At 44.4% G+C, this 23206-nt stretch overlaps 1 protein-coding gene and 1 long non-coding RNA gene across 3 annotated transcripts in view; both read left to right on the top strand.

The window, feature by feature from the left end:
• Positions 1 to 23206, top strand: part of LOC123739256 (uncharacterized) — a 38832-nt gene that overhangs the window by 5439 nt on the left and 10187 nt on the right. For both annotated transcript variants that reach the window (XR_006767653.1, XR_006767654.1), the window contains one exon: positions 21583 to 21786. This is a non-coding gene — a long non-coding RNA (uncharacterized lncRNA). The remainder of the gene's footprint in view (positions 1 to 21582; positions 21787 to 23206) is intronic.
• LOC123739254 (uncharacterized) lies at positions 249 to 17651 on the top strand. The gene is made up of 2 exons (XM_045713709.1): positions 249 to 1059; positions 14762 to 17651. Exons 1-2 carry the CDS (start codon positions 249 to 251, stop codon positions 17632 to 17634), a joined length of 3684 nt encoding a protein of 1227 aa, XP_045569665.1. The 3' UTR covers positions 17635 to 17651.

The following is a 23206-nucleotide window of genomic DNA, read 5'->3' as shown; positions in this document are numbered from 1 at the left end:
AAAAGTGTATTTCCATCCTGACTTTTACATGAGTCCTTTGTATTGGTGTAGACTTGACGGACCAGATGGGACTCATTCCCTATCAAACTAAAAGGAGAAACTAATATTTTCTCTGGTAGGCACAACCTACCTGGCACCCCTATAAATTATAACCTCAAGTCAAAACCGTTACATAAAATATGGCACCCCAGATGGGACCTCAACATTGAGAAATAACCAAAGCAAATCTTTTGTGTGGAATTAAAACAATGGATTCACCCCAAGAAAATGTGCTCATCCATATCATACCTGTCAATGGGAATACACAGGGCCAGTCTGACCATCGAGCCGACAATACAAATCATAATGTCAATGGAGTTGATTTGGGCCAGAGCCCTGGGAATCTGAAGGCTCGGTCTGGACCACAGGCCACAGGAGGTCTAACCAGCTACTCCCTTATTGACATGGATCTGTGTGGAAGTACTGAGCTAGCCTTCCCTCTGACGCCCAACCTTCCTCCATTGTCTGGTTTATCTCCAGAGGTTGTAGTCTTACAACTTCAAGGTGACATCCTTGATATTCGTCGGACTCAACAACATCTCCAAACTCTAATCCACCATAAATTCAAATGTCTGAGTGAAGAGCAACAACAGAGTGCCATGGAATTCAGAAACTCACTGAGCACTCTAACCCACACACTGACAGAGCTCAGTGAGAGTGGAAGACGGGATGTTACTGGTGCCATGGACAGGCAGTTTGACTACCAACAAACCCAACTCACTGCCACTCTCCAGTGGCGCTTGCAACATCATCACACTGAGGTTCTCAAGGACGTTAATTCAGTTTTTTCTCCTCTGGTTAACACTGTAGACCACTTGCAGAAAGAGCTTTCTAATTGTGTTAAAATGTTGGCTGACGTGTCTGTTGACATGGCCTCCATTAGGCACAACTCCTTGCACAGAGCTTCTCTGGTGTCCACTTCTGTTCAGACCACTGAGGGCCAAGCTGGCACCTCAGAACAGCTAAGACAAGGCCATGCTGCAGCCACCCCTTACAGGATGCAATCCACCATGCATCCTGGTGTTCATTTTCATGGTCCGATAACTCCCTCACCCTCTACTTCCTCAATCCCTCCTAGCTCTTTTGTTCATGGTGATTTGAGTAGACGTCATGTGGGGGCGATGCCCATTAAATTGCAATTTCCCACCTTTGGGGAAAAAAGATGACAGTCCTGATCCGCTAATGTATCTGGAAAGATGTCGTGACTTTCTTGCCCTCAATCCCCTGGCTGACGAAGAACTCCTTGCCACATTGAGGAATGTGTTGCATGGTACAGCTCGAGACTGGTGGGATGTGGCACGTCTCACCACTACCTCCTGGGCTGACTTTGAGGCCAAGTTTTCCTCTGCATTTCTGTCTGAGGACTACACAGATGAGCTGGCAGACAGAGTCTTTAATCGAGTGCAAAGAGAGAAGGAGAGTATCCGTGACTTTGCATACGGTTACCACTCCCTGTGCAGAAGGTGGAAACCTGGTATTGAGGAGGAAGAGGTCATTAAATTGATCTTGAAGAACATCAACCCACTACTAGCCAGTCAACTCAGAGAAAGAGTCACCACTGTTGATGGACTGGTTCGCCTGGGACAGCAGTTCGAGAAGGACAGAGAATGCCAACAGCAATATGAACAGAGAAAGAAACAGACACCCAAACCGTTACCCAAGCCAGACCATCAACAACAGCCACAGTCTCCAGCCAAAACCCCTCCCATGTTCTGTTGGAGATGTAGCCAAAAGGGACATTCTTCAGCTACATGTCCAAGACCATATCAAGTAAACCCTTCCAGAAACCACAAATCACAACAGGCAAACACACCTAACTCCCTTCGCAGGAACGACCATCCTACTCTGGGTGCTTTGACCAGAGATGAAACCCCAAGTGTCACTGCCTACGCCGCCCCATCGACATCCCCTTCCTTTCAGTTAATACCGCACCAATTGGTGTTACCCCTGTCCATAGGTCCATGGACAGGAAGAGCCATCCTGGACACCGGGTCATCCTACACACTGCTCAATGAGAAACTGTGGAAGGAGGTTAAAGGTCTACACTACAACTTGAAGCCGTGGACAGAAGGTCCACTCTATCTGGCTGATGGTGAGGCTAAACGACCACTTGGATGGAGTGAGGTAGAGTTCCACCTGTGTAACCACTCCTATATGATTCCTTCTGTTATCCTACAAACCAAGAACCTTGCTTTTCCTGTTGTGTTGGGAATTGATTTCATGTACTTCAGTGGTGTCCAGATTGATATCGCACACAATTGCTACTGGTTTCCATACAATCCGAGCAAGAAGCATTTCTTCCAGTCAGAAGCTACAAAGTTACATGATTGGGGTCCAAATGTGGCAGTCTTCTCTGCCATTGCTCCGGTACCACTAACCCTCGATAATCCTTCTGATGATCTCCTTTTACAGGCTGTGAGAAGAGCTCAGCTGGAACAGCCAGAGGAGTTAAGGCTGTTGGAACAGCTGCAGAATAACGCTGATGTATGTACTTCAAAGCTGGGACGTACCGGGCTCCTGAAGCACAAAATATTCCTTACACAGGAAATGCCGATCAAGCAGAAGCCATATCGTTTGTCCCCAGCAAAGCTAATCATCCAAAAAGGACTCATTAATGACAAAATATAATTGAACGTTCATCCTCTCCCTGGGCTGCTCCTGTTGTCCTCATCCCAAAAAAGACCGGTGGTCTTAGATTTTGTGTGGACTATAGGAAGACCAACAAGGTTTCCCAGACTGATGCCTATCCTCTTCCCACCATCCAAGAGATCCTGGAGTCATTGTCTGGCGCGGTTGTGTTCACTACCCTTGACCTCAATAGTGGCTATTGGCAGGTTGAGATGGACCAGGAAAGCAAGGACAAGACTGCTTTTGTCTGTGCTGAGGGCTTGTTTTCCTTTAAGGTGATGCCTTTTGGATTAAAGAATGCACCTGCCACTTTCCAAAGACTCATGGAGATTGCGTTAGGTGAGCTCAAAGGGAAGATCTGTTTCGTCTACCTGGACGATATAATTATCTACTCCCAGACCAGAGAACAACATTTTCAAGATCTTCAAGCAGTGTTGGACAAGCTAAGGGAAGCTGGTCTGACATTGAACATGAAGAAGAGCAACTTCTGCCAAACCTCCCTGAAGTTCCTTGGCCATATTGTGTCTTTTGACGGCACTCATGTGGATCCCGAAAAGACCAAGGCGGTACAAGATTTCCCTGTCCCAACCACACTCAAGGCCCTTCAACGGTTCCTTGGGATGGCTGGATGGTACCATCGGTTTGTGTTGAACTTCTCCCAGGTGGCAGAACCCCTCAACGCATTGAAGCGAAAAGGTGCGAAATTCCGATGGACGGCAGAGTGCCAGACCTCTTTTGAAACCCTGAAACGACACCTCGTCACACCTCCCATTTTGGGTCATCCCAACTTTGATTGCCCTTTTGTTGTTTACACTGATGCAAGTGATGTTGGACTTGGTGCTGTTCTAGTCCAACAGACTGGACTTGGCATTGAAGAAGTGCTAGCGTTCGCCAGTCGAACATTGAATGGAGCAGAACGGAACTACTCCACAACCGAGCAAGAGTGCCTCGCAGTTGTCTGGGCTTTGGAAAAGTGGAGGTACTACCTGGAGGGAAGACACTTCACTGTGGTCACTGACCATTCCTCCCTTGTGTGGGTGTTCAAGACCAACAAACCAAGCACCAGACTTATCAGATGGGCTCTACGGTTGCAAGAGTTCACCTTTGCAGTAGAATACAGGAAAGGAAAATACAACACTGTTCCAGATTACATTACAATTACATTTAAGTCATTTAGCAGACGCTCTTATCCAGAGCGACTTACAAAATGGTGCATTCACCTTATGATATCCAGTGGAACAACCACTTTACAATAGTGCATCTAAATATTTTAAGGGGGGGGGGTTAGAAGGATTACTTTATCCTATCCTAGGTATTCCTTAACCTCTATGGGCTAGGTGGGACGCTAGCGTGCCACCCGTGGTGCACTCCATCAACAGCAGGTGCATTTCAAGAGCGGCAAATTTGAATCCAAATAAATGTCAAAATTCAAATTTTTCAAAAATACAACTATTTTACACCCTTTGAAAGATAAACATCTCCTTAATCTAACCACGTTTTACGATTTCAAAAAGGTTTTACGGCGAAAGCATAAATTTAGAGTATGTTAGGACAGTACATTTACAAGAGTTGTGTGTAATGTTTTGTCAATTCAAAGACAGGGTCACCAAAACCATAAAACCAGCTAAAATGATGCACTAACCTTTTACAATCTCCATCAGATGACACTCCTAGGACATTATGTTAGACAATGCATGCATTTTTAGTTCTATCAAGTTCATATTTATATCCAAAAACAGCGTTTTACTATGGCATTGATGTTGAGGAAATCGTTTCCCTCCAATAACCGGCAGTCAAGTCAGCGTCACAAATTAAATAATTAAAATTAGAAAACATTGGTAAAATATTATATTGTCATTTAAAGAATTATAGATTTACATCTCTTGAACGCAATCAACTTGCCAGATTTAAAAATAACCTTACTGGGAAATCACACTTTGCAATAATCTGAGCACTGCGCCCAGAAAAATACGCGTTGCGATACAGACTAGACGTCATGTTGGGGAGATCTAAAATCGAAAATACTATGTAAATAATCCATTACCTTTGATTCTCTTCATCAGATGTCACTTCCAGGTATCACAGGTCCATAACGAATGTAGTTTTGTTCAAAAAAGCTCATCATTTATGTCCAAAAATCTCCGTCTTGTTAGCACATGATCTAAGCCAGCCGGACTTCTCGTCATGAACGAGGGGAAAAAATATATTTCCGTTCGTTCAAACATGTCAAACGTTGTATAGCATAAATCATTAGGGCCTTTTTTAACCAGAACATGAATAATATTCAAGGTGGACGAATGCATACTCTTTTATAACGTATTGGAACGAGGGTACCCAACATGAACTCGCGCGCCAGGTGTCTAATGGGACATCATCGTTCCATGGCTCTTGTTCGGTCAGATCTCCCTCCAGAAGACTCAAAACACTTTGTAAAGGCTGGTGACATCTAGTGGAAGCAATAGGAAGTGCCAAAATATTCCTAAGCCCCTGTGTTTTTCAATGGGATAGGTTTAAAGTCAATACAACACATCAGGTATCCACTTCCTGTCAGAAAATGTCTCAGGGTTTTGCCTGCCAAATGAGTTCTGTTATACTCACAGACACCATTCAAACAGTTTTAGAAACTTTAGAGTGTTTTCTATCCATATATAATAAGTATATGCATATTCTAGTTACTGGGTAGGATTAGTAACCAGATTAAATCGGGTACATTTTTTTTATCCAGACGTGCAAATGCTGCCCCCTAGCCCTAACAGGTTAAAGAGGTGGGGTTTCAGGTGTCTCCGGAAGGTGGTGATTGACTCCGCTGTCCTGGCGTCGTGAGGGAGCTTGTTCCACCATTGGGGTGCCAGAGCAGCGAACAGTTTTGACTGGGCTGAGCGGGAACTGTGCTTCCTCAGAGGTAGGGGGGCCAGCAGGCCAGTGGTGGATGAACGCAGTGCCCTTGTTTGGGTGTAGGGCCTGATCAGAGCCTGAAGGTATGGAGGTGCCGTTCCCTTCACAGCTCCGTAGGCAATCACCATGGTCTTGTAGCGGATGCGAGCTTCAACTGGAAGCCAGTGGAGAGAGCGGAGGAGCGGGGTGACGTGAGAGAACTTGGGAAGGTTGAACACCAGACGGGCTGCGGCGTTCTGGATGAGTTGTAGGGGTTTAATGGCACAGGCAGGGAGCCCAGCCAACAGCGAGTTGCAGTAATCCAGACGGGAGATGACAAGTGCCTGGATTAGGACCTGCGCCGCTTCCTGTGTGAGGCAGGGTCGTACTCTGCGAATGTTGTAGAGCATGAACCTACAGGATCGGGTCACCGCCTTGATGTTAGTGGAGAACGACAGGGTGTTGTCCAGGATCACGCCAAGGTTCTTAGCACTCTGGGAGGATGTTACGCACGCCTCTAGAAAGAGGGAACGCAACACCCTGCTACAACTTAACTCTCCGTGTTGTGAAAGAGGTATGGAAGTGTAGGCGTGAGCAAGGATGACACAAAGGCAGAGAATACCGTTAACAGGGAATTTATTCCTTCACGCGGTAAGGTTGGGGAAAAGGGGCTGGACGGAACCAAAGTAAAGAAACTAAATATCAAAACCCCCTCTCCTACCTTACCTGCCTACCCACTACTTACCTAACTAGCACCACCTGGTGCACTAACCAAAATACAGGGGATGGTCCGCCCAGGTCTTTCCTAGTGTGCATAGACAGTAAACTACTACGGGTATATGTATGCCCGCGGGCCTCTTGCCTAAACACTCCCTAGGTGCCTTCCCCTTCCCCCCTGGGAACAAAGGAAACAGAATAACACAAATGTACAAACTACTTCACAACAAAACCTGAGAAAACACTAACCCAGGACATTAAAGAAGCTCTGAGCACTAAACACAGAACAATAAGCTTATTCAGCAACAACTAACTAAGTACATACCCCTTTCTCTTTCTGAGAAACAACCAACATATACATATATATATATATATATATATATCTCTGCCATCAACCTCCTCTCTCAGCAAAAATCTCTCTCTCTCCTCTCCCTGAGCAACAGCACACTGGCTTATATTGGGGTTGTTAATTGAGACAGCTGCGTCCTGACGAGGGGGCGGGGTCAGCTCTCCAATCAGCAATGGGGCCGACCAATCAGCTGCTTGGAGAACTTCAGGAAGCCATTACCTGAAACACACTAACAAATATACAAACTACAACACAGAAACTGGGGAACGTAACACGCCCACCACAAAAAAATGCAAACATACAGTTTGCAATAACAAAAATCAACGCTTCCCCAGTTACTAAACCCGTGATAGAGCGTCGGCAACCACATTTGCCGAGCCCTTCACATAGGCTATCTGTACATTATATCCTTGTACAATCAGAGCCCACCGCATAAGGCGGCGGTTCTGATTGTACATTTGCTTTAAGAACACCAAAGGATTATGGTCCGTGAAGACCATTACAGGCAAGGCACTGGAACCCACATATACCTCAAAGAACTGTAATGCTAGCAATAAAGCCAGCGTTTCCTGTTCAATTGTGGAGTACCTTGACTGACACGAGTTGAACTTACGGGAGAAGAAACTGACGGGTCGATCCACTCCATCTTCATCTTCCTGCAAGAGAACCGCACCCACCCCCACTATACTAGCGTCTACCTCCAACTTAAAAGGTTTGTCAAAGTTGGGGGCGGCAAGCACTGGGGCACTACAAAGTAGCGCTTTAGCGGACTCAAAAGCATAGTTACAGTCCTGGGACCACTTAAATGGTACCTTCGGACTAAGCAGAGATGAAAGGGGAGCTACTACCGTCGAGAAATTCTTACAGAAAGTACGATAGTAACCTACCATCCCCAGGAATCTGCGCAACTGGCGGCGAGTCGTGGGAGCAGGAAAAGCAACAATTGCTTCCACTTTGCCAGTTACTGGGCGCACTTGACCTCGTCCCACTTGTTTCCCTAAGTAAGTCACTGTAGCCTTCCCAAACTCACACTTGGCCAAATTGAGGGTTAAAGAAGCATTCGCCAACCGCTGAAACACACTTTTCAAGGTGGCGAAATGATCAGACCAAGTAGACGAATGTATTACCACATCGTCAAGATAAGCAGTACAATTTGGTACATCGGCAAAAACAATGTTAACTAACCGCTGAAAAGTAGCAGGTGCTGTTATTGTCCGTAGAGGAATAGCCTCTGGGTATCGAGTAGCACTGCACATTATTGTTAGTAAGAACTGGTTACCTGACCTGGTTTTCGGCAATGGACCTACACAATCAATTATCACTTTTTCAAACGGTTCCCCCACCACAGGAATCGGGCAGAGCGGCGCACGTGGAACTGTTTGATTCGCTTTCCCAGTGAGTTGACATACGTGGCATGTCTTACAGAATTGGACAACGTCAGACTTCAAACCTGGCCAAAAAAAATGTCGAAGGACTCGGTTATAAGTCTTCGTGATCCCTAAGTGTCCGGACCACGCCTGGTCATGGGCGAGTGACAGCACCTGCTGTCGGAATGGTGTAGGAACAACCACTTGACACACTTCACTCCAGTCACTAACGGTGTCATGAGCTGCCCATTTACGCATCAAAACTCCTGCTTCCATAAAGTAGGCAGTCTCTTTAGTTTTAGCTTCCTCAATGGAAGTTACCGAAGCAAAACACTTGCGAAGACTGTCTCCCTTTTGACATTCAATCACCTTCTCGGGGGTGACAGTCAAAAGAATGTCATGTAATTGGGGCGCGATTTCACTTCCCCTGGGCTGTTTGTCAGAGGTGATCAGCTTCTTAGAGGTAGTACACAACCCATCCTCTTGATCAACTTCTTTAAACAAAACAGTTTTTGACAAATCTATCACGTCACCCATTTGTCTTGCCTGAGCACGAGTGACAGCACAAGCGGGGAACACATGGGGATAACTCTGTGCCAACTCATTGGAGAGAGAGTGGTCACTTTTATCCAACACTTCCAATACGGGTACTACCTTTCCTCCAGCAATATCGTTACCCATTATAAAGGTCACACCTTTTACTGGCAACTTAGGACGTACCCCTACTCTGAATATTCCACTGATTAACTCAGAGTGTACATTCACAAAGTGCAACGGCACTGGGACAAAACCCATTTCAATACCCTGAACTAACACACTGGAACCACAGTATGTATTGTCGGATAAGGGCAACACATCAACCAATATAAATGACTGCGCCGCCCCTGTATCTCTAAGGATTTTAACAGGACGCTGAGATGCTTCGTCATTCGCAATGGACACAAACCCCTCAAAAATGAACGGCCGACTGGGACTAAAAGTAGGCAACTCAGTAGCTCTACTCTCAGTATGAGCCGAAAACACACTCTTGTGCGTCAACACAAACTCGTCTGCCAACACAGACGCTTCTGACAGGGAGGATACTTTCTGTTCATTTAGGTATACTACAATGCGTTCGGGTAAGCAATTTTTAAACTCTTCCAATAAAATTAACTCCCGGAGAGAGTTGAAATCAGTTACCTTACTAGCAGCATGCCATTTATCAAACAGATTTCACTTGTCTCTAGCAAATTCCACATAAGTCTTACTAGGAGACTTTCTATGAGACCTAAATCTCTGTCGGTATGCCTCAGGCACAAGCTCATAAGCACGAAGAACGGTAGCTTTTACCACTTCATAGTTCAAACTATCTTCCAAAGGTAGCGCTGATAAAACCTCTTGGGCTTTTCCAGTTAATTTACACTGAAGTAATAAGCACCATACTTCTTCAGGCCATTTCAAGGCTACGGCTATACGTTCAAACACACAAAAATAGGAGTCAACCTCTGATTCTCTAAACAAAGGTACTAAGGCAATCTGCCTACTAATGTCAAACGTGTTGGAAACTCCAGCTGGTGAGGACGACTCACTAACAGGCACAGTAGGAACAAAGGCTAGCCTCGCTGTCTCTGCCTCCAATTCCATTTGGCGCATTTTGAAATCCATCTGCCGCTGTTCTCTTTCTTTTTCAGCCTCTATTTTACAGATTTCCAAATGCCGCTGTTCTCTTTCTTTTTCAGCCTCTATTTTACAGATTTCTAACTGGAGATTTTCTCGCCTAATTTGGGCTCTCTCTTCCGCTTCCAGTTGAAACTGTATAGAACGGACATCCCTTCTGGCATCACCAGTTGACAGTGGGGAGAGCGGATCAAAACGGGGAAATGTGGCTGGAGCTTTAGCCTCGCCTTCGGTCTCAGAAACCGACGGGCTTACAGGAGCAGCAACATCCCCTACAGGGGTAGTAGGTTCAGGCAGCGGTAACTCAAGCACCTCCTCTTCTAACAATACATTTAACACTAGTTTCTTAACCTCAGCCTTAACTAAATTGTGCGAAATAGACAATGAATAATGGTCAGCCAAGGTCATTAAATCACTTTTACGACACTTATTAAACACCTCCCACGACGGGTTATCCAAAAAGGATTGTACATCAAAAGTAGCCATTGTAAACTACTACACCAAACACAAGAGCCAACAAATAGCTAATGCTATGACGCTCAACACTGAACTAACCACAAACTAAACTAGTCACCCTTTTCTCACAAATCACAGAAAGCTCAGTGCAGCAGGGACCGGGGGGTTTAATGGTATCCCGGATGAGCCCCCATTATGTTACGCACGCCTCTAGAAAGAGGGAACGCAACACCCTGCTACAACTTAACTCTCCGTGTTGTGAAAGAGGTATGGAAGTGTAGGCGTGAGCAAGGATGACACAAAGGCAGAGAATACCGTTAACAGGGAATTTATTCCTTCACGCGGTAAGGTTGGGGAAAAGGGGCTGGACGGAACCAAAGTAAAGAAACTAAATATCAAAACCCCCTCTCCTACCTTACCTGCCTACCCACTACTTACCTAACTAGCACCACCTGGTGCACTAACCAAAATACAGGGGATGGTCCGCCCAGGTCTTTCCTAGTGTGCATAGACAGTAAACTACTACGGGTATATGTATGCCCGCGGGCCTCTTGCCTAAACACTCCCTAGGTGCCTTCCCCTTCCCCCCTGGGAACAAAGGAAACAGAATAACACAAATGTACAAACTACTTCACAACAAAACCTGAGAAAACACTAACCCAGGACATTAAAGAAGCTCTGAGCACTAAACACAGAACAATAAGCTTATTCAGCAACAACTAACTAAGTACATACCCCTTTCTCTTTCTGAGAAACAACCAACATATACATATATATATCTCTCTGCCATCAACCTCCTCTCTCAGCAAAAATCTCTCTCTCTCCTCTCCCTGAGCAACAGCACACTGGCTTATATTGGGGTTGTTAATTGAGACAGCTGCGTCCTGACGAGGGGGCGGGGTCAGCTCTCCAATCAGCAATGGGGCCGACCAATCAGCTGCTTGGAGAACTTCAGGAAGCCATTACCTGAAACACACTAACAAATATACAAACTACAACACAGAAACTGGGGAACGTAACAGAGGAGGACACAAGGGAGTTGTCAACCGTGATGGCGAGATCATGGAACGGGCAGTCCTTCCCCGGGAGGAAGAGCAGCTCCGTCTTGCCGAGGTTCAGCTTGAGCTGGTGATCCGTCATCCACACTGATATGTCTGACAGACATGCAGAGATGCGATTCGCCGCCTGGTTATCAGAAGGGGGAAAGGAGAAGATTAATTGTGTGTCGTCTGCATAGCAATGATAGGAGAGACCATGTGAGGATATGACAGAGCCAAGTGAGATGATGATGATTCCAGATGCCTTATCCAGAGCTCCTGCTGGTGGTAATGGTGGCCCTCATCTTACATGTGCTACTGTCCTGTCAAGCAGTCGAGACTCACCCAAAACTGACTTTCCCATCTCTGATGAGGCCATTTGGAAAGCCCAACAGGATGATCCAGAAGTACAGGCTTTGTACCAGACTATCCTGGAAGATAGAGAAAAGATGGTCAATCCTACCACCAAGCTGACCATCATTGAAGACAAAGTCTACCGAGTTGTACAACTACCTCACAGAACACTATACCAAATGTACATACCTGAAACTCTACGCCTTCAACTGCTTCAACATTTCCATGAAGACCCGTTAGCTGGTCATTTGGGCAGGTTCAAAACCTACAAGCGGTTGCAAGCATTACTGTACTGGCCACATCTGAGCATGGATGTAAAGTCACACATCCGAAACTGTCAGGTTTGTCAAATGTACAAACCAGAAGGTAGAAAGCCTGCTGGCAAGTTGCAGCAAACTGTGATTACCCGACCTTGGGAAATGTTAGGAGTGGATTTGATGGGTCCATTTCCTAGAAGCTCCAATCAGAATGTGTACATGCTTGTTTTTGTTGATTACTATTCCAAGTGGGTGGAGCTCTTTGCCCTGCGTCAGGCCACAGCAAGGACAGTCTCTAACATCCTTACGAAAGAGATCCTGACTCGCTGGGGAGTGCCTGATTACATCCTGTCTGATCGAGGTTCCCAATTCGTCTCTGATCTCTTTGAGGAGACCTGCCAAAGATGGAACCTGAGACAGAAGTTGACCACGGCTTATCACCCACAGACCAACCTCACTGAGAGAGTTAATCGAACCTTGAAGACAATGGTTGCTTCCTATGTAGGGACCCAGCACAAACACTGGGACAAGCACCTTCACGAGTTTCGATTTGCCCTGAATTCTGCTGTGCAAGAGTCCACTGGAGTCACACCTGCAGAGCTGAACCTGAGTCGTCCCCTCCGAGGACCCTTGGAGATGGTGCTACAGCCCCAGCAGGTTACTCCAGACGCTGCTTGCTATGACCAGGTAGTCCATCTCCACGACTTGAGAGCTCTTGTCTCAAAGAACATGATCCAGGCTCGACTCAGGCAGAAGAGAAATTATGATAAGAAGAGACGAGACATGCAGTTCCAGCTTCGTGATCGGGTGTGGCTTCGCTCTCATCCTTATTCAAAAGCTGAACAATTCTTCTCGGCCAAGCTCGCTCCTAAATGGCAAGGACCATATAGGATTGTGGAGCAGAGAGGCCCTTTGAACTATCGAGTGGTGAAAGAGGACACAGGTGAAGATATGCGCGTTGTCCATGTCTCACGCCTTAAGGCCTGTTACCCCTCAGCTGACGAATTGGAGGAGATTGAGCGCCGCAAGGTCCTGGAGATCTTTGAAGAGGAAAGTGAGGAGACTTTTCTCGGATTCCCAGATCTAGAAGTCTCACGCTTTAAGAACTGTGACCCCTCGGCTGAGGAGCATGAGCGCCAAAATGTAACGAATATTTTTGTAGAGGAAAGTGATGAAGAGACCTTTCTCGGTTTCCCCGACCAAGATGTGCCTTCCAGGGCAATGGTCGGCTTTTTCCAGGGGAGGGGGGTGTGTGACGGCCCTGAATGTTTCTGAACCGTCCAATAGGGCGCTTTCCCTTTAATTCTCAATTAATTAGTGCTTCTTCCAATAGGGCGCTTCCCCTTTAATTCCCAATTAAATAGCCAGCATCAGCTGTGCAAAAGAGGAGTTGTGATGGAAACATGAATGAGGATGTGTTCGACCCTCAGTTCTGAAGCGTCTCTCTTCCGTTTGTTGTGCTGCTTTAAAAGTGTGCTTTGTGTAGCCTAATAGAAAATCTACCCAAGGTCGGCTCCACTCTTGCATCTGTGGACTACACCTCTCCGTTGGTTTTCGTGGCCTTTCTCCGCTGGAGATCTGTCGGCGGATTGGCTTCTCTGACTGACCGACGGACTACAACCTTTTTTGTATACGGTATTTCATTTGTTTTGGTGTGATGTATACTGTGATGATTTAGGTAGTTAGTTGTAGTTGAGGATTTATTGAAATGTGTGGTAAAATATTTGTTCTTTTCATTGTATGATTGACACTGGGTTTACGCTACACTGTATGAACGGACAACCATTGCGTGACTAAGGTCACTTGAGTTCCCTGAACTTGTTTACCGGGCTGGACTCTTTTTAGGCCCGAGGTACAGGACATTTCTGGAGGAACCAGAGCTGTTTAAAGCTCATTATTGTTATATTGTTGTGTGTGTGTGTGTGATCATTTAGGTTGTTAATACAACCACGCAAAAGAATACAGTTGTTTTGAAGTTATTTCCATTGTTTTAAGGGTTTATGAAAAGTGTATTTCCATCCTGACTTTTACATGAGTCCTTTGTATTGGTGTAGACTTGACGGACCAGATGGGACTCATTCCCTATCAAACTAAAAGGAGAAACTAATATTTTCTCTGGTAGGCACAACCTACCTGGCACCCCTATAAATTATAACCTCAAGTCAAAACCGTTACATAAAAAATGGCACCCCAGATGGGACCTCAACATTGAGAAATAACCAAAGCAAATCTTTTGTGTGGAATTAAAACAATGGATTCACCCCAAGAAAATGTGCTCATCCATATCATACCTGTCAATGGGAATACACAGGGCCAGTCTGACCATCGAGCCGACAATACAAATCATAATGTCAATGGAGTTGATTTGGGCCAGAGCCCTGGGAATCTGAAGGCTCGGTCTGGACCACAGGCCACAGGAGGTCTAACCAGCTACTCCCTTATTGACATGGATCTGTGTGGAAGTACTGAGCTAGCCTTCCCTCTGACGCCCAACCTTCCTCCATTGTCTGGTTTATCTCCAGAGGTTGTAGTCTTACAACTTCAAGGTGACATCCTTGATATTCGTCGGACTCAACAACATCTCCAAACTCTAATCCACCATAAATTCAAATGTCTGAGTGAAGAGCAACAACAGAGTGCCATGGAATTCAGAAACTCACTGAGCACTCTAACCCACACACTGACAGAGCTCAGTGAGAGTGGAAGACGGGATGTTACTGGTGCCATGGACAGGCAGTTTGACTACCAACAAACCCAACTCACTGCCACTCTCCAGTGGCGCTTGCAACATCATCACACTGAGGTTCTCAAGGACGTTAATTCAGTTTTTTCTCCTCTGGTTAACACTGTAGACCACTTGCAGAAAGAGCTTTCTAATTGTGTTAAAATGTTGGCTGACGTGTCTGTTGACATGGCCTCCATTAGGCACAACTCCTTGCACAGAGCTTCTCTGGTGTCCACTTCTGTTCAGACCACTGAGGGCCAAGCTGGCACCTCAGAACAGCTAAGACAAGGCCATGCATCCTGGTGTTCATTTTCATGGTCCGATAACTCCCTCACCCTCTACTTCCTCAATCCCTCCTAGCTCTTTTGTTCATGGTGATTTGAGTAGACGTCATGTGGGGGCGATGCCCATTAAATTGCAATTTCCCACCTTTGGGAAAAAAGATGACAGTCCTGATCCGCTAATGTATCTGGAAAGATGTCGTGACTTTCTTGCCCTCAATCCCCTGGCTGACGAAGAACTCCTTGCCACATTGAGGAATGTGTTGCATGGTACAGCTCGAGACTGGTGGGATGTGGCACGTCTCACCACTACCTCCTGGGCTGACTTTGAGGCCAAGTTTTCCTCTGCATTTCTGTCTGAGGACTACACAGATGAGCTGGCAGACAGAGTCTTTAATCGAGTGCAAAGAGAGAAGGAGAGTATCCGTGACTTTGCATACGGTTACCACTCCCTGTGCAGAAGGTGGAAACCTGGTATTGAGGAGGAAGAGGTCATTAAATTGATCTTGAAGAACATCAACCCACTACTAGCCAGTCAACTCAGAGAAAGAGTCACCACTGTTGATGGACTGGTTCGCCTGGGACAGCAGTTCGAGAAGGACAGAGAATGCCAACAGCAATATGAACAGAGAAAGAAACAGACACCCAAACCGTTACCCAAGCCAGACCATCAACAACAGCCACAGTCTCCAGCCAAAACCCCTCCCATGTTCTGTTGGAGATGTAGCCAAAAGGGACATTCTTCAGCTACATGTCCAAGACCATATCAAGTAAACCCTTCCAGAAACCACAAATCACAACAGGCAAACACACCTAACTCCCTTCGCAGGAACGACCATCCTACTCTGGGTGCTTTGACCAGAGATGAAACCCCAAGTGTCACTGCCTACGCCGCCCCATCGACATCCCCTTCCTTTCAGTTAATACCGCACCAATTGGTGTTACCCCTGTCCATAGGTCCATGGACAGGAAGAGCCATCCTGGACACCGGGTCATCCTACACACTGCTCAATGAGAAACTGTGGAAGGAGGTTAAAGGTCTACACTACAACTTGAAGCCGTGGACAGAAGGTCCACTCTATCTGGCTGATGGTGAGGCTAAACGACCACTTGGATGGAGTGAGGTAGAGTTCCACCTGTGTAACCACTCCTATATGATTCCTTCTGTTATCCTACAAACCAAGAACCTTGCTTTTCCTGTTGTGTTGGGAATTGATTTCATGTACTTCAGTGGTGTCCAGATTGATATCGCACACAATTGCTACTGGTTTCCATACAATCCGAGCAAGAAGCATTTCTTCCAGTCAGAAGCTACAAAGTTACATGATTGGGGTCCAAATGTGGCAGTCTTCTCTGCCATTGCTCCGGTACCACTAACCCTCGATAATCCTTCTGATGATCTCCTTTTACAGGCTGTGAGAAGAGCTCAGCTGGAACAGCCAGAGGAGTTAAGGCTGTTGGAACAGCTGCAGAATAACGCTGATGTATGTACTTCAAAGCTGGGACGTACCGGGCTCCTGAAGCACAAAATATTCCTTACACAGGAAATGCCGATCAAGCAGAAGCCATATCGTTTGTCCCCAGCAAAGCTAATCATCCAAAAAGGACTCATTAATGATATGTTGACACAAAATATAATTGAACGTTCATCCTCTCCCTGGGCTGCTCCTGTTGTCCTCATCCCAAAAAAGACCGGTGGTCTTAGATTTTGTGTGGACTATAGGAAGACCAACAAGGTTTCCCAGACTGATGCCTATCCTCTTCCCACCATCCAAGAGATCCTGGAGTCATTGTCTGGCGCGGTTGTGTTCACTACCCTTGACCTCAATAGTGGCTATTGGCAGGTTGAGATGGACCAGGAAAGCAAGGACAAGACTGCTTTTGTCTGTGCTGAGGGCTTGTTTTCCTTTAAGGTGATGCCTTTTGGATTAAAGAATGCACCTGCCACTTTCCAAAGACTCATGGAGATTGCGTTAGGTGAGCTCAAAGGGAAGATCTGTTTCGTCTACCTGGACGATATAATTATCTACTCCCAGACCAGAGAACAACATTTTCAAGATCTTCAAGCAGTGTTGGACAAGCTAAGGGAAGCTGGTCTGACATTGAACATGAAGAAGAGCAACTTCTGCCAAACCTCCCTGAAGTTCCTTGGCCATATTGTGTCTTTTGACGGCACTCATGTGGATCCCGAAAAGACCAAGGCGGTACAAGATTTCCCTGTCCCAACCACACTCAAGGCCCTTCAACGGTTCCTTGGGATGGCTGGATGGTACCATCGGTTTGTGTTGAACTTCTCCCAGGTGGCAGAACCCCTCAACGCATTGAAGCGAAAAGGTGCGAAATTCCGATGGACGGCAGAGTGCCAGACCTCTTTTGAAACCCTGAAACAACACCTCGTCACACCTCCCATTTTGGGTCATCCCAACTTTGATTGCCCTTTTGTTGTTTACACTGATGCAAGTGATGTTGGACTTGGTGCTGTTCTAGTCCAACAGACTGGACTTGGCATTGAAGAAGTGCTAGCGTTCGCCAGTCGAACATTGAATGGAGCAGAACGGAACTACTCCACAACCGAGCAAGAGTGCCTCGCAGTTGTCTGGGCTTTGGAAAAGTGGAGGTACTACCTGGAGGGAAGACACTTCACTGTGGTCACTGACCATTCCTCCCTTGTGTGGGTGTTCAAGACCAACAAACCAAGCACCAGACTTATCAGATGGGCTCTACGGTTGCAAGAGTTCACCTTTGCAGTAGAATACAGGAAAGGAAAATACAACACTGTTCCAGATTACATTACAATTACATTTAAGTCATTTAGCAGACGCTCTTATCCAGAGCGACTTACAAAATGGTGCATTCACCTTATGATATCCAGTGGAACAACCACTTTACAATAGTGCATCTAAATATTTTAAGGGGGGGTTAGAAGGATTACTTTATCCTATCCTAGGTATTCCTTAACCTCTATGGGCTAGGTGGGACGCTAGCGTGCCACCCGTGGTGCACTCCATCAACAGCAGGTGCATTTCAAGAGCGGCAAATTTGAATCCAAATAAATGTCAAAATTCAAATTTTTCAAAAATACAACTATTTTACACCCTTTGAAAGATAAACATCTCCTTAATCTAACCACGTTTTACGATTTCAAAAAGGTTTTACGGCGAAAGCATAAATTTAGAGTATGTTAGGACAGTACATTTACAAGAGTTGTGTGTAATGTTTTGTCAATTCAAAGACAGGGTCACCAAAACCATAAAACCAGCTAAAATGATGCACTAACCTTTTACAATCTCCATCAGATGACACTCCTAGGACATTATGTTAGACAATGCATGCATTTTTAGTTCTATCAAGTTCATATTTATATCCAAAAACAGCGTTTTACTATGGCATTGATGTTGAGGAAATCGTTTCCCTCCAATAACCGGCAGTCAAGTCAGCGTCACAAATTAAATAATTAAAATTAGAAAACATTGGTAAAATATTATATTGTCATTTAAAGAATTATAGATTTACATCTCTTGAACGCAATCAACTTGCCAGATTTAAAAATAACCTTACTGGGAAATCACACTTTGCAATAATCTGAGCACTGCGCCCAGAAAAATACGCGTTGCGATACAGATGGGACGTCATGTTGGGGAGATCTAAAATCGAAAATACTATGTAAATAATCCATTACCTTTGATTCTCTTCATCAGATGTCACTTCCAGGTATCACAGGTCCATAACGAATGTAGTTTTGTTCAAAAAAGCTCATCATTTATGTCCAAAAATCTCCGTCTTGTTAGCACATGATCTAAGCCAGCCGGACTTCTCGTCATGAACGAGGGGAAAAAATATATTTCCGTTCGTTCAAACATGTCAAACGTTGTATAGCATAAATCATTAGGGCCTTTTTTAACCAGAACATGAATAATATTCAAGGTGGACGAATGCATACTCTTTTATAACGTATTGGAACGAGGGTACCCAACATGAACTCGCGCGCCAGGTGTCTAATGGGACATCATCGTTCCATGGCTCTTGTTCGGTCAGATCTCCCTCCAGAAGACTCAAAACACTTTGTAAAGGCTGGTGACATCTAGTGGAAGCAATAGGAAGTGCCAAAATATTCCTCAGCCCCTGTGTTTTTCAATGGGATAGGTTTAAAGGTAATACAACACATCAGGTATCCACTTCCTGTCAGAAAATGTCTCAGGGTTTTGCCTGCCAAATGAGTTCTGTTATAAAAAATTTGAATTTTGACATTTATTTGGATTCAAATTTGCCGCTCTTGAAATGCACCTGCTGTTGATGGAGTGCACCACGGGTGGCACGCTAGCGTCCCACCTAGCCCATAGAGGTTAAGGTTAGGCGTGGGGTTTGGGGAGAGGTTAAGGTTAGGCGTGGGGTTTGGGGAGAGGTTAAGGTTAGGCGTGGGGTTTGGGGAGATGTTAACCTGTTGGGGCTCGGGGCAGTATTGAGACATTTTGAAAAAAATATGTGCCCATTTTTAACTGCCTCCTACACCAACTCAGAAGCTAGGATATGCATATTATTAACACATTCGGATAGAAAACACTCTGAATTTTCTAAAACTGTTTGAATGGTGTCTGTAAGTATAACAAAACTCATATTGCAGGCAAAAACCTGTGAAAAATAGATCCAAAAAAATTTGGATTTTGTGACTGTACTATTTAGTGTCATTGTTTTATAGATACCATAGTGAGAAAGGATTCATTTCGCAACACCTACGGCTTCCACTAGATGTCAACGATCTTTATAAAGTTGTTTGAAGCGTCTATGATAAACAGAGAGCAAATTAGAATCCAAGGAAGTTGACATGTCATCACTTCATTTTTTTGCGCCTGCGCATAAATCTGAGAGACGTGAGTTTGTCATCATTTTTTATCTAGACATAGGATAGGTTGTGTGAAAATATTACTGATGTTTAACGTTAAAAATGGACCAAAAGATTAATGCTAAACAACATTTGACATGTTTGAACGAACATAAATAGATAATTTACTAGTTTTTTTTAGCTTTTCGGCGTGATTTTACCAGCCCCACACCACGTTTTGTGGGAGCATAATGAACGCTAAGTACTTGGTGTTATTTGGACATAAATTATGAACTTTGTCAAAAGAAACCACATTTGTTCCGGACCTGGAATGCCTTCCGGACCTGGGATCCTGCCTTCTGATGGAGATAATCAAAGGTAAGGGGGTATTTACAATGTTATTATCGATTTTAGATGATGCTAACTGTATAGCATAGCCTGTTGTTCTTAGCATAGCACCCCGTTTATTGCAAAATGTGATTTCCCAGTAAAGTTATTTTGAGATCTGGCCATTCGGTAGCAATTACGAGATGATAATATATTATTCTTTGAATGACAATATTATAATTTACCAATGTTTTCGAATAGTAATTTTGTTATGTTCACCGGAAGCATTTCAGAGAAGAAAAAAATCTGAATTTCACGCTACTGTAAAATGCTGTTTTTGGATATAAATATGAACTTGATGGAACAAAAAATGCATGTATTGTATAACATAATGTCCTAGGAGTGTCATCTGATGGAGATTGACAAAAGTTAGTGCATAATTCAAGCTGGTTTCTGCTTTTGGTGATGCCTGACCTTGAATTGAAAATGGATGTTTGTACTTTTGTGGCTATGTACTGTCCTAACATAATCTAACTTTATGCTTTTGCCGTAAAGCCTCTTTGAAAATCGAACAATGTGGTTAGATTAAGGAGATGTTTATCATTTAAATTGTGTAAAATAGTTGATTGTTTGAGAAATTGAAATTATTAGATTTTTGATGTTTTGAATTTCCAGCCTTGTTAGCAATCATTTTTACATTTTTTTTTTTACATTTTAGTCATTTAGCAGACGCTCTTATCCAGAGCGACTTACAGTAGTGAATGCATACATTTCATACAATTTCATACATTTTTTTCTGTGCTGGCCCCCCGTGGGAATCGAACCCACAACCCTGGTGTTGCAAACACCATGCTCTACCAACTGAGCTACAGGCTCGGGGTTCATTGCTAACCTGTAGCCCCAACAGGTTAAGGTTAGGAGTAGGATTGAGGTTGAGATTAAGAGAGGTGGATGGTTTGATGTGGTCTGTGAGGGTTGGATGAATGGGAGAGAGGGCTGCCAATGTGTTGTTTTTAATGGTTCTTAAAAATCGTTTTGAATATCCTCTTCTTCTGAGTGCATTGAATAGTGTATTTATTGCATAATCCAGGTCTTGCTTGCAAGATGATATCCTGTAGAACCGTATGATTTGTGATTTTATTATTCCCTTAAATGTATGTTTAGGATGGTAACTGTGTTTATGAAGTAAAGCATGTGTGTCTGTTGGTTTGAAGTAGACTCTAGTGTGTAGTGTTTTCTGTGGTTGATTGTTATTACTGAAAAACACTGTTGTGTCTAAGAAGTTGACTTCTTGCGGATGAATTGTGTATTTAACCTTAATTGATGAATGATGGCTGTTGAGAATGTTCATAAAGTCTGTGAATAATTGGATGTCGTGGGGCCAGGCTCCTATTATGTCGTCTAAAAACCGGTAATAAAAAGTGGGTTGATATGAACACTTGGCCAGTGCCTCTCTCTCCCATTCAGCCATGTATATGTTGGCGTAAGCAGGTGCGAATTTTTTGCCCATAGCTGTTCCCTCCACCTGCAGGTAATAGTGATCGTTAAATAAAAAGTGATTGCTAGTAAGGCTGATTTCTAATAGTTGTAATATTTCTTTGTCCGGTCTGGGTATCTCTTAAAGATTTATGGGGGGGTGTGTGACGACCCTCCCACTCTGTCTGCCGTATTCTCTCTGTTCTTGTTTCCTTGTTAGGATGCCGGTGGGCGGAGTTGGAAGGGTCGTCAGCTAAATGGGAAGCACGTGGGCCCAGCTGTGTCCCAGGATAAAGAGACCTCTTCCACAGTTATTGAGAAGACTCTCTCCATGCAGACACTTTGTTGATTTTGGTTGTGTAGTTTTGTGGCTTTTTGGTTATTTCCTTTGGCACCTTTCAAGACCCTGCATTATTACATTCAGGTATGCAAAACACTCACTTACACTACTGATTACTGATTACACACACGCCATTGTTAATTATTTAGTTATTTTAGTTAATAAATATATATTTTGATACTCCTTGTCTCCACGTTGTCTCCCTTTTGTTGCGAACTCAGAGCCGGTTCGTAACAAGTGGGGGCTCATCCGGGATCTTGAACTTGTGTTTGGGAGAAAACGTGGCGGTATGTTAACCTCTCTAGGCTAGGCGGGACGAATTCGTCCCACCTACGTAACAGCCACTGCTATCCTGTGGCGCGATTTTCAAAACCTTAAAAATCCTATTACTTCAATTTCTCAAACATATGACTATTTTACAGCCATTTAAAGACAAGACTCTCGTTAATCTAACCACACTGTCCGATTTCAAAAAGGCTTTACAACGAAAGCAAAACATTAGATTATGTCAGCAGAGTACCAAGCCAGAAATAATCAGACACCCATTTTTCAAGCCAGCATATAATGTCACCAAAACCCAGAAGACAGCTAAATGCAGCACTCACCTTTGATGATCTTCATCAGATGACAACCCTAGGACATTATGTTATACAATACATGCATGTTTTGTTCAATCAAGTTCATATTTATATCAAAAACCTGCTTTTTACATTAGCATGTGACGTTCAGAACTAGCATACCCCCGCAAACTTCCGGGAATTCGCTAACATTTTACTAAATTACTCACGATAAACGTTCACAAAAAGCATAACAATTATTTTAAGAATTATAGATACAGACCTCCTCTATGCACTCGATATGTCCGATTTTAAAATAGCTTTTTGGTGAAAGCACATTTTGCAATATTCTAAGTACATAGCCCAGGCATCACGGGCTCGCTATTTAGACACCCGGCAAGTTTAGCACTCACCATAATCATATTTACTATTATAAAAGTTTGATTACCTTTTGTTGTCTTCGTCAGAATGCACACCCAGGACTGCTACTTCAATAACAAATGTTGGTTTGGTCCAAAATAATCCATCGTTATATCCGAATAGCGGCGTTTTGTTCGTATGCGTTCCAGACACTATCCGAAATAGTAAAGAAGTGTCGCGCGCATGGCGCAATTCGTGACAATAAAATTCTAAATATTCCATTACCGTACTTCGAAGCATGTCAACCGCTGTTTAAAATCAATTTTTACGACATTTTTCTCGTAGAAAAGCGATAATATTCCGACAGGGAATCTCCTTTTCGGCAAACAGAGGAAAAAAATCCCAAAGGCGGGGCGGTCGGGGTCACGCGCATAAGCCCAGTGTCCCTTGATCGGCCACTTGAGAAAGGCGATAATGTGTTTCAGCCTGGGGCTGGAATGACGACATTCTGTTTTTTCCCGGGCTCTGAGAGCCTATGGAAGACGTGGGAAGTGTCACGTTAGAGCAGAGATCCTTAGTAAATGATA

This window comes from Salmo salar, unplaced genomic scaffold (genome assembly GCF_905237065.1).
Source record: "Salmo salar unplaced genomic scaffold, Ssal_v3.1, whole genome shotgun sequence".
NCBI lineage: Eukaryota > Metazoa > Chordata > Actinopteri > Salmoniformes > Salmonidae > Salmo > Salmo salar.
This window is presented reverse-complemented; position numbering and strand designations above follow the sequence as displayed.

Bases quoted from the DNA above. Each gene is read 5' to 3' on its own strand.
- LOC123739254 (XM_045713709.1), top strand. From the start codon at position 249: ATGGATTCACCCCAAGAAAATGTGCTCATCCATATCATACCTGTCAAT. The intron at 1,060-14,761 runs GTGTTCATTTTC...CCATGCATCCTG, and splicing joins GCAATCCACCATGCATCCTG to GTGTTCATTTTCATGGTCCG.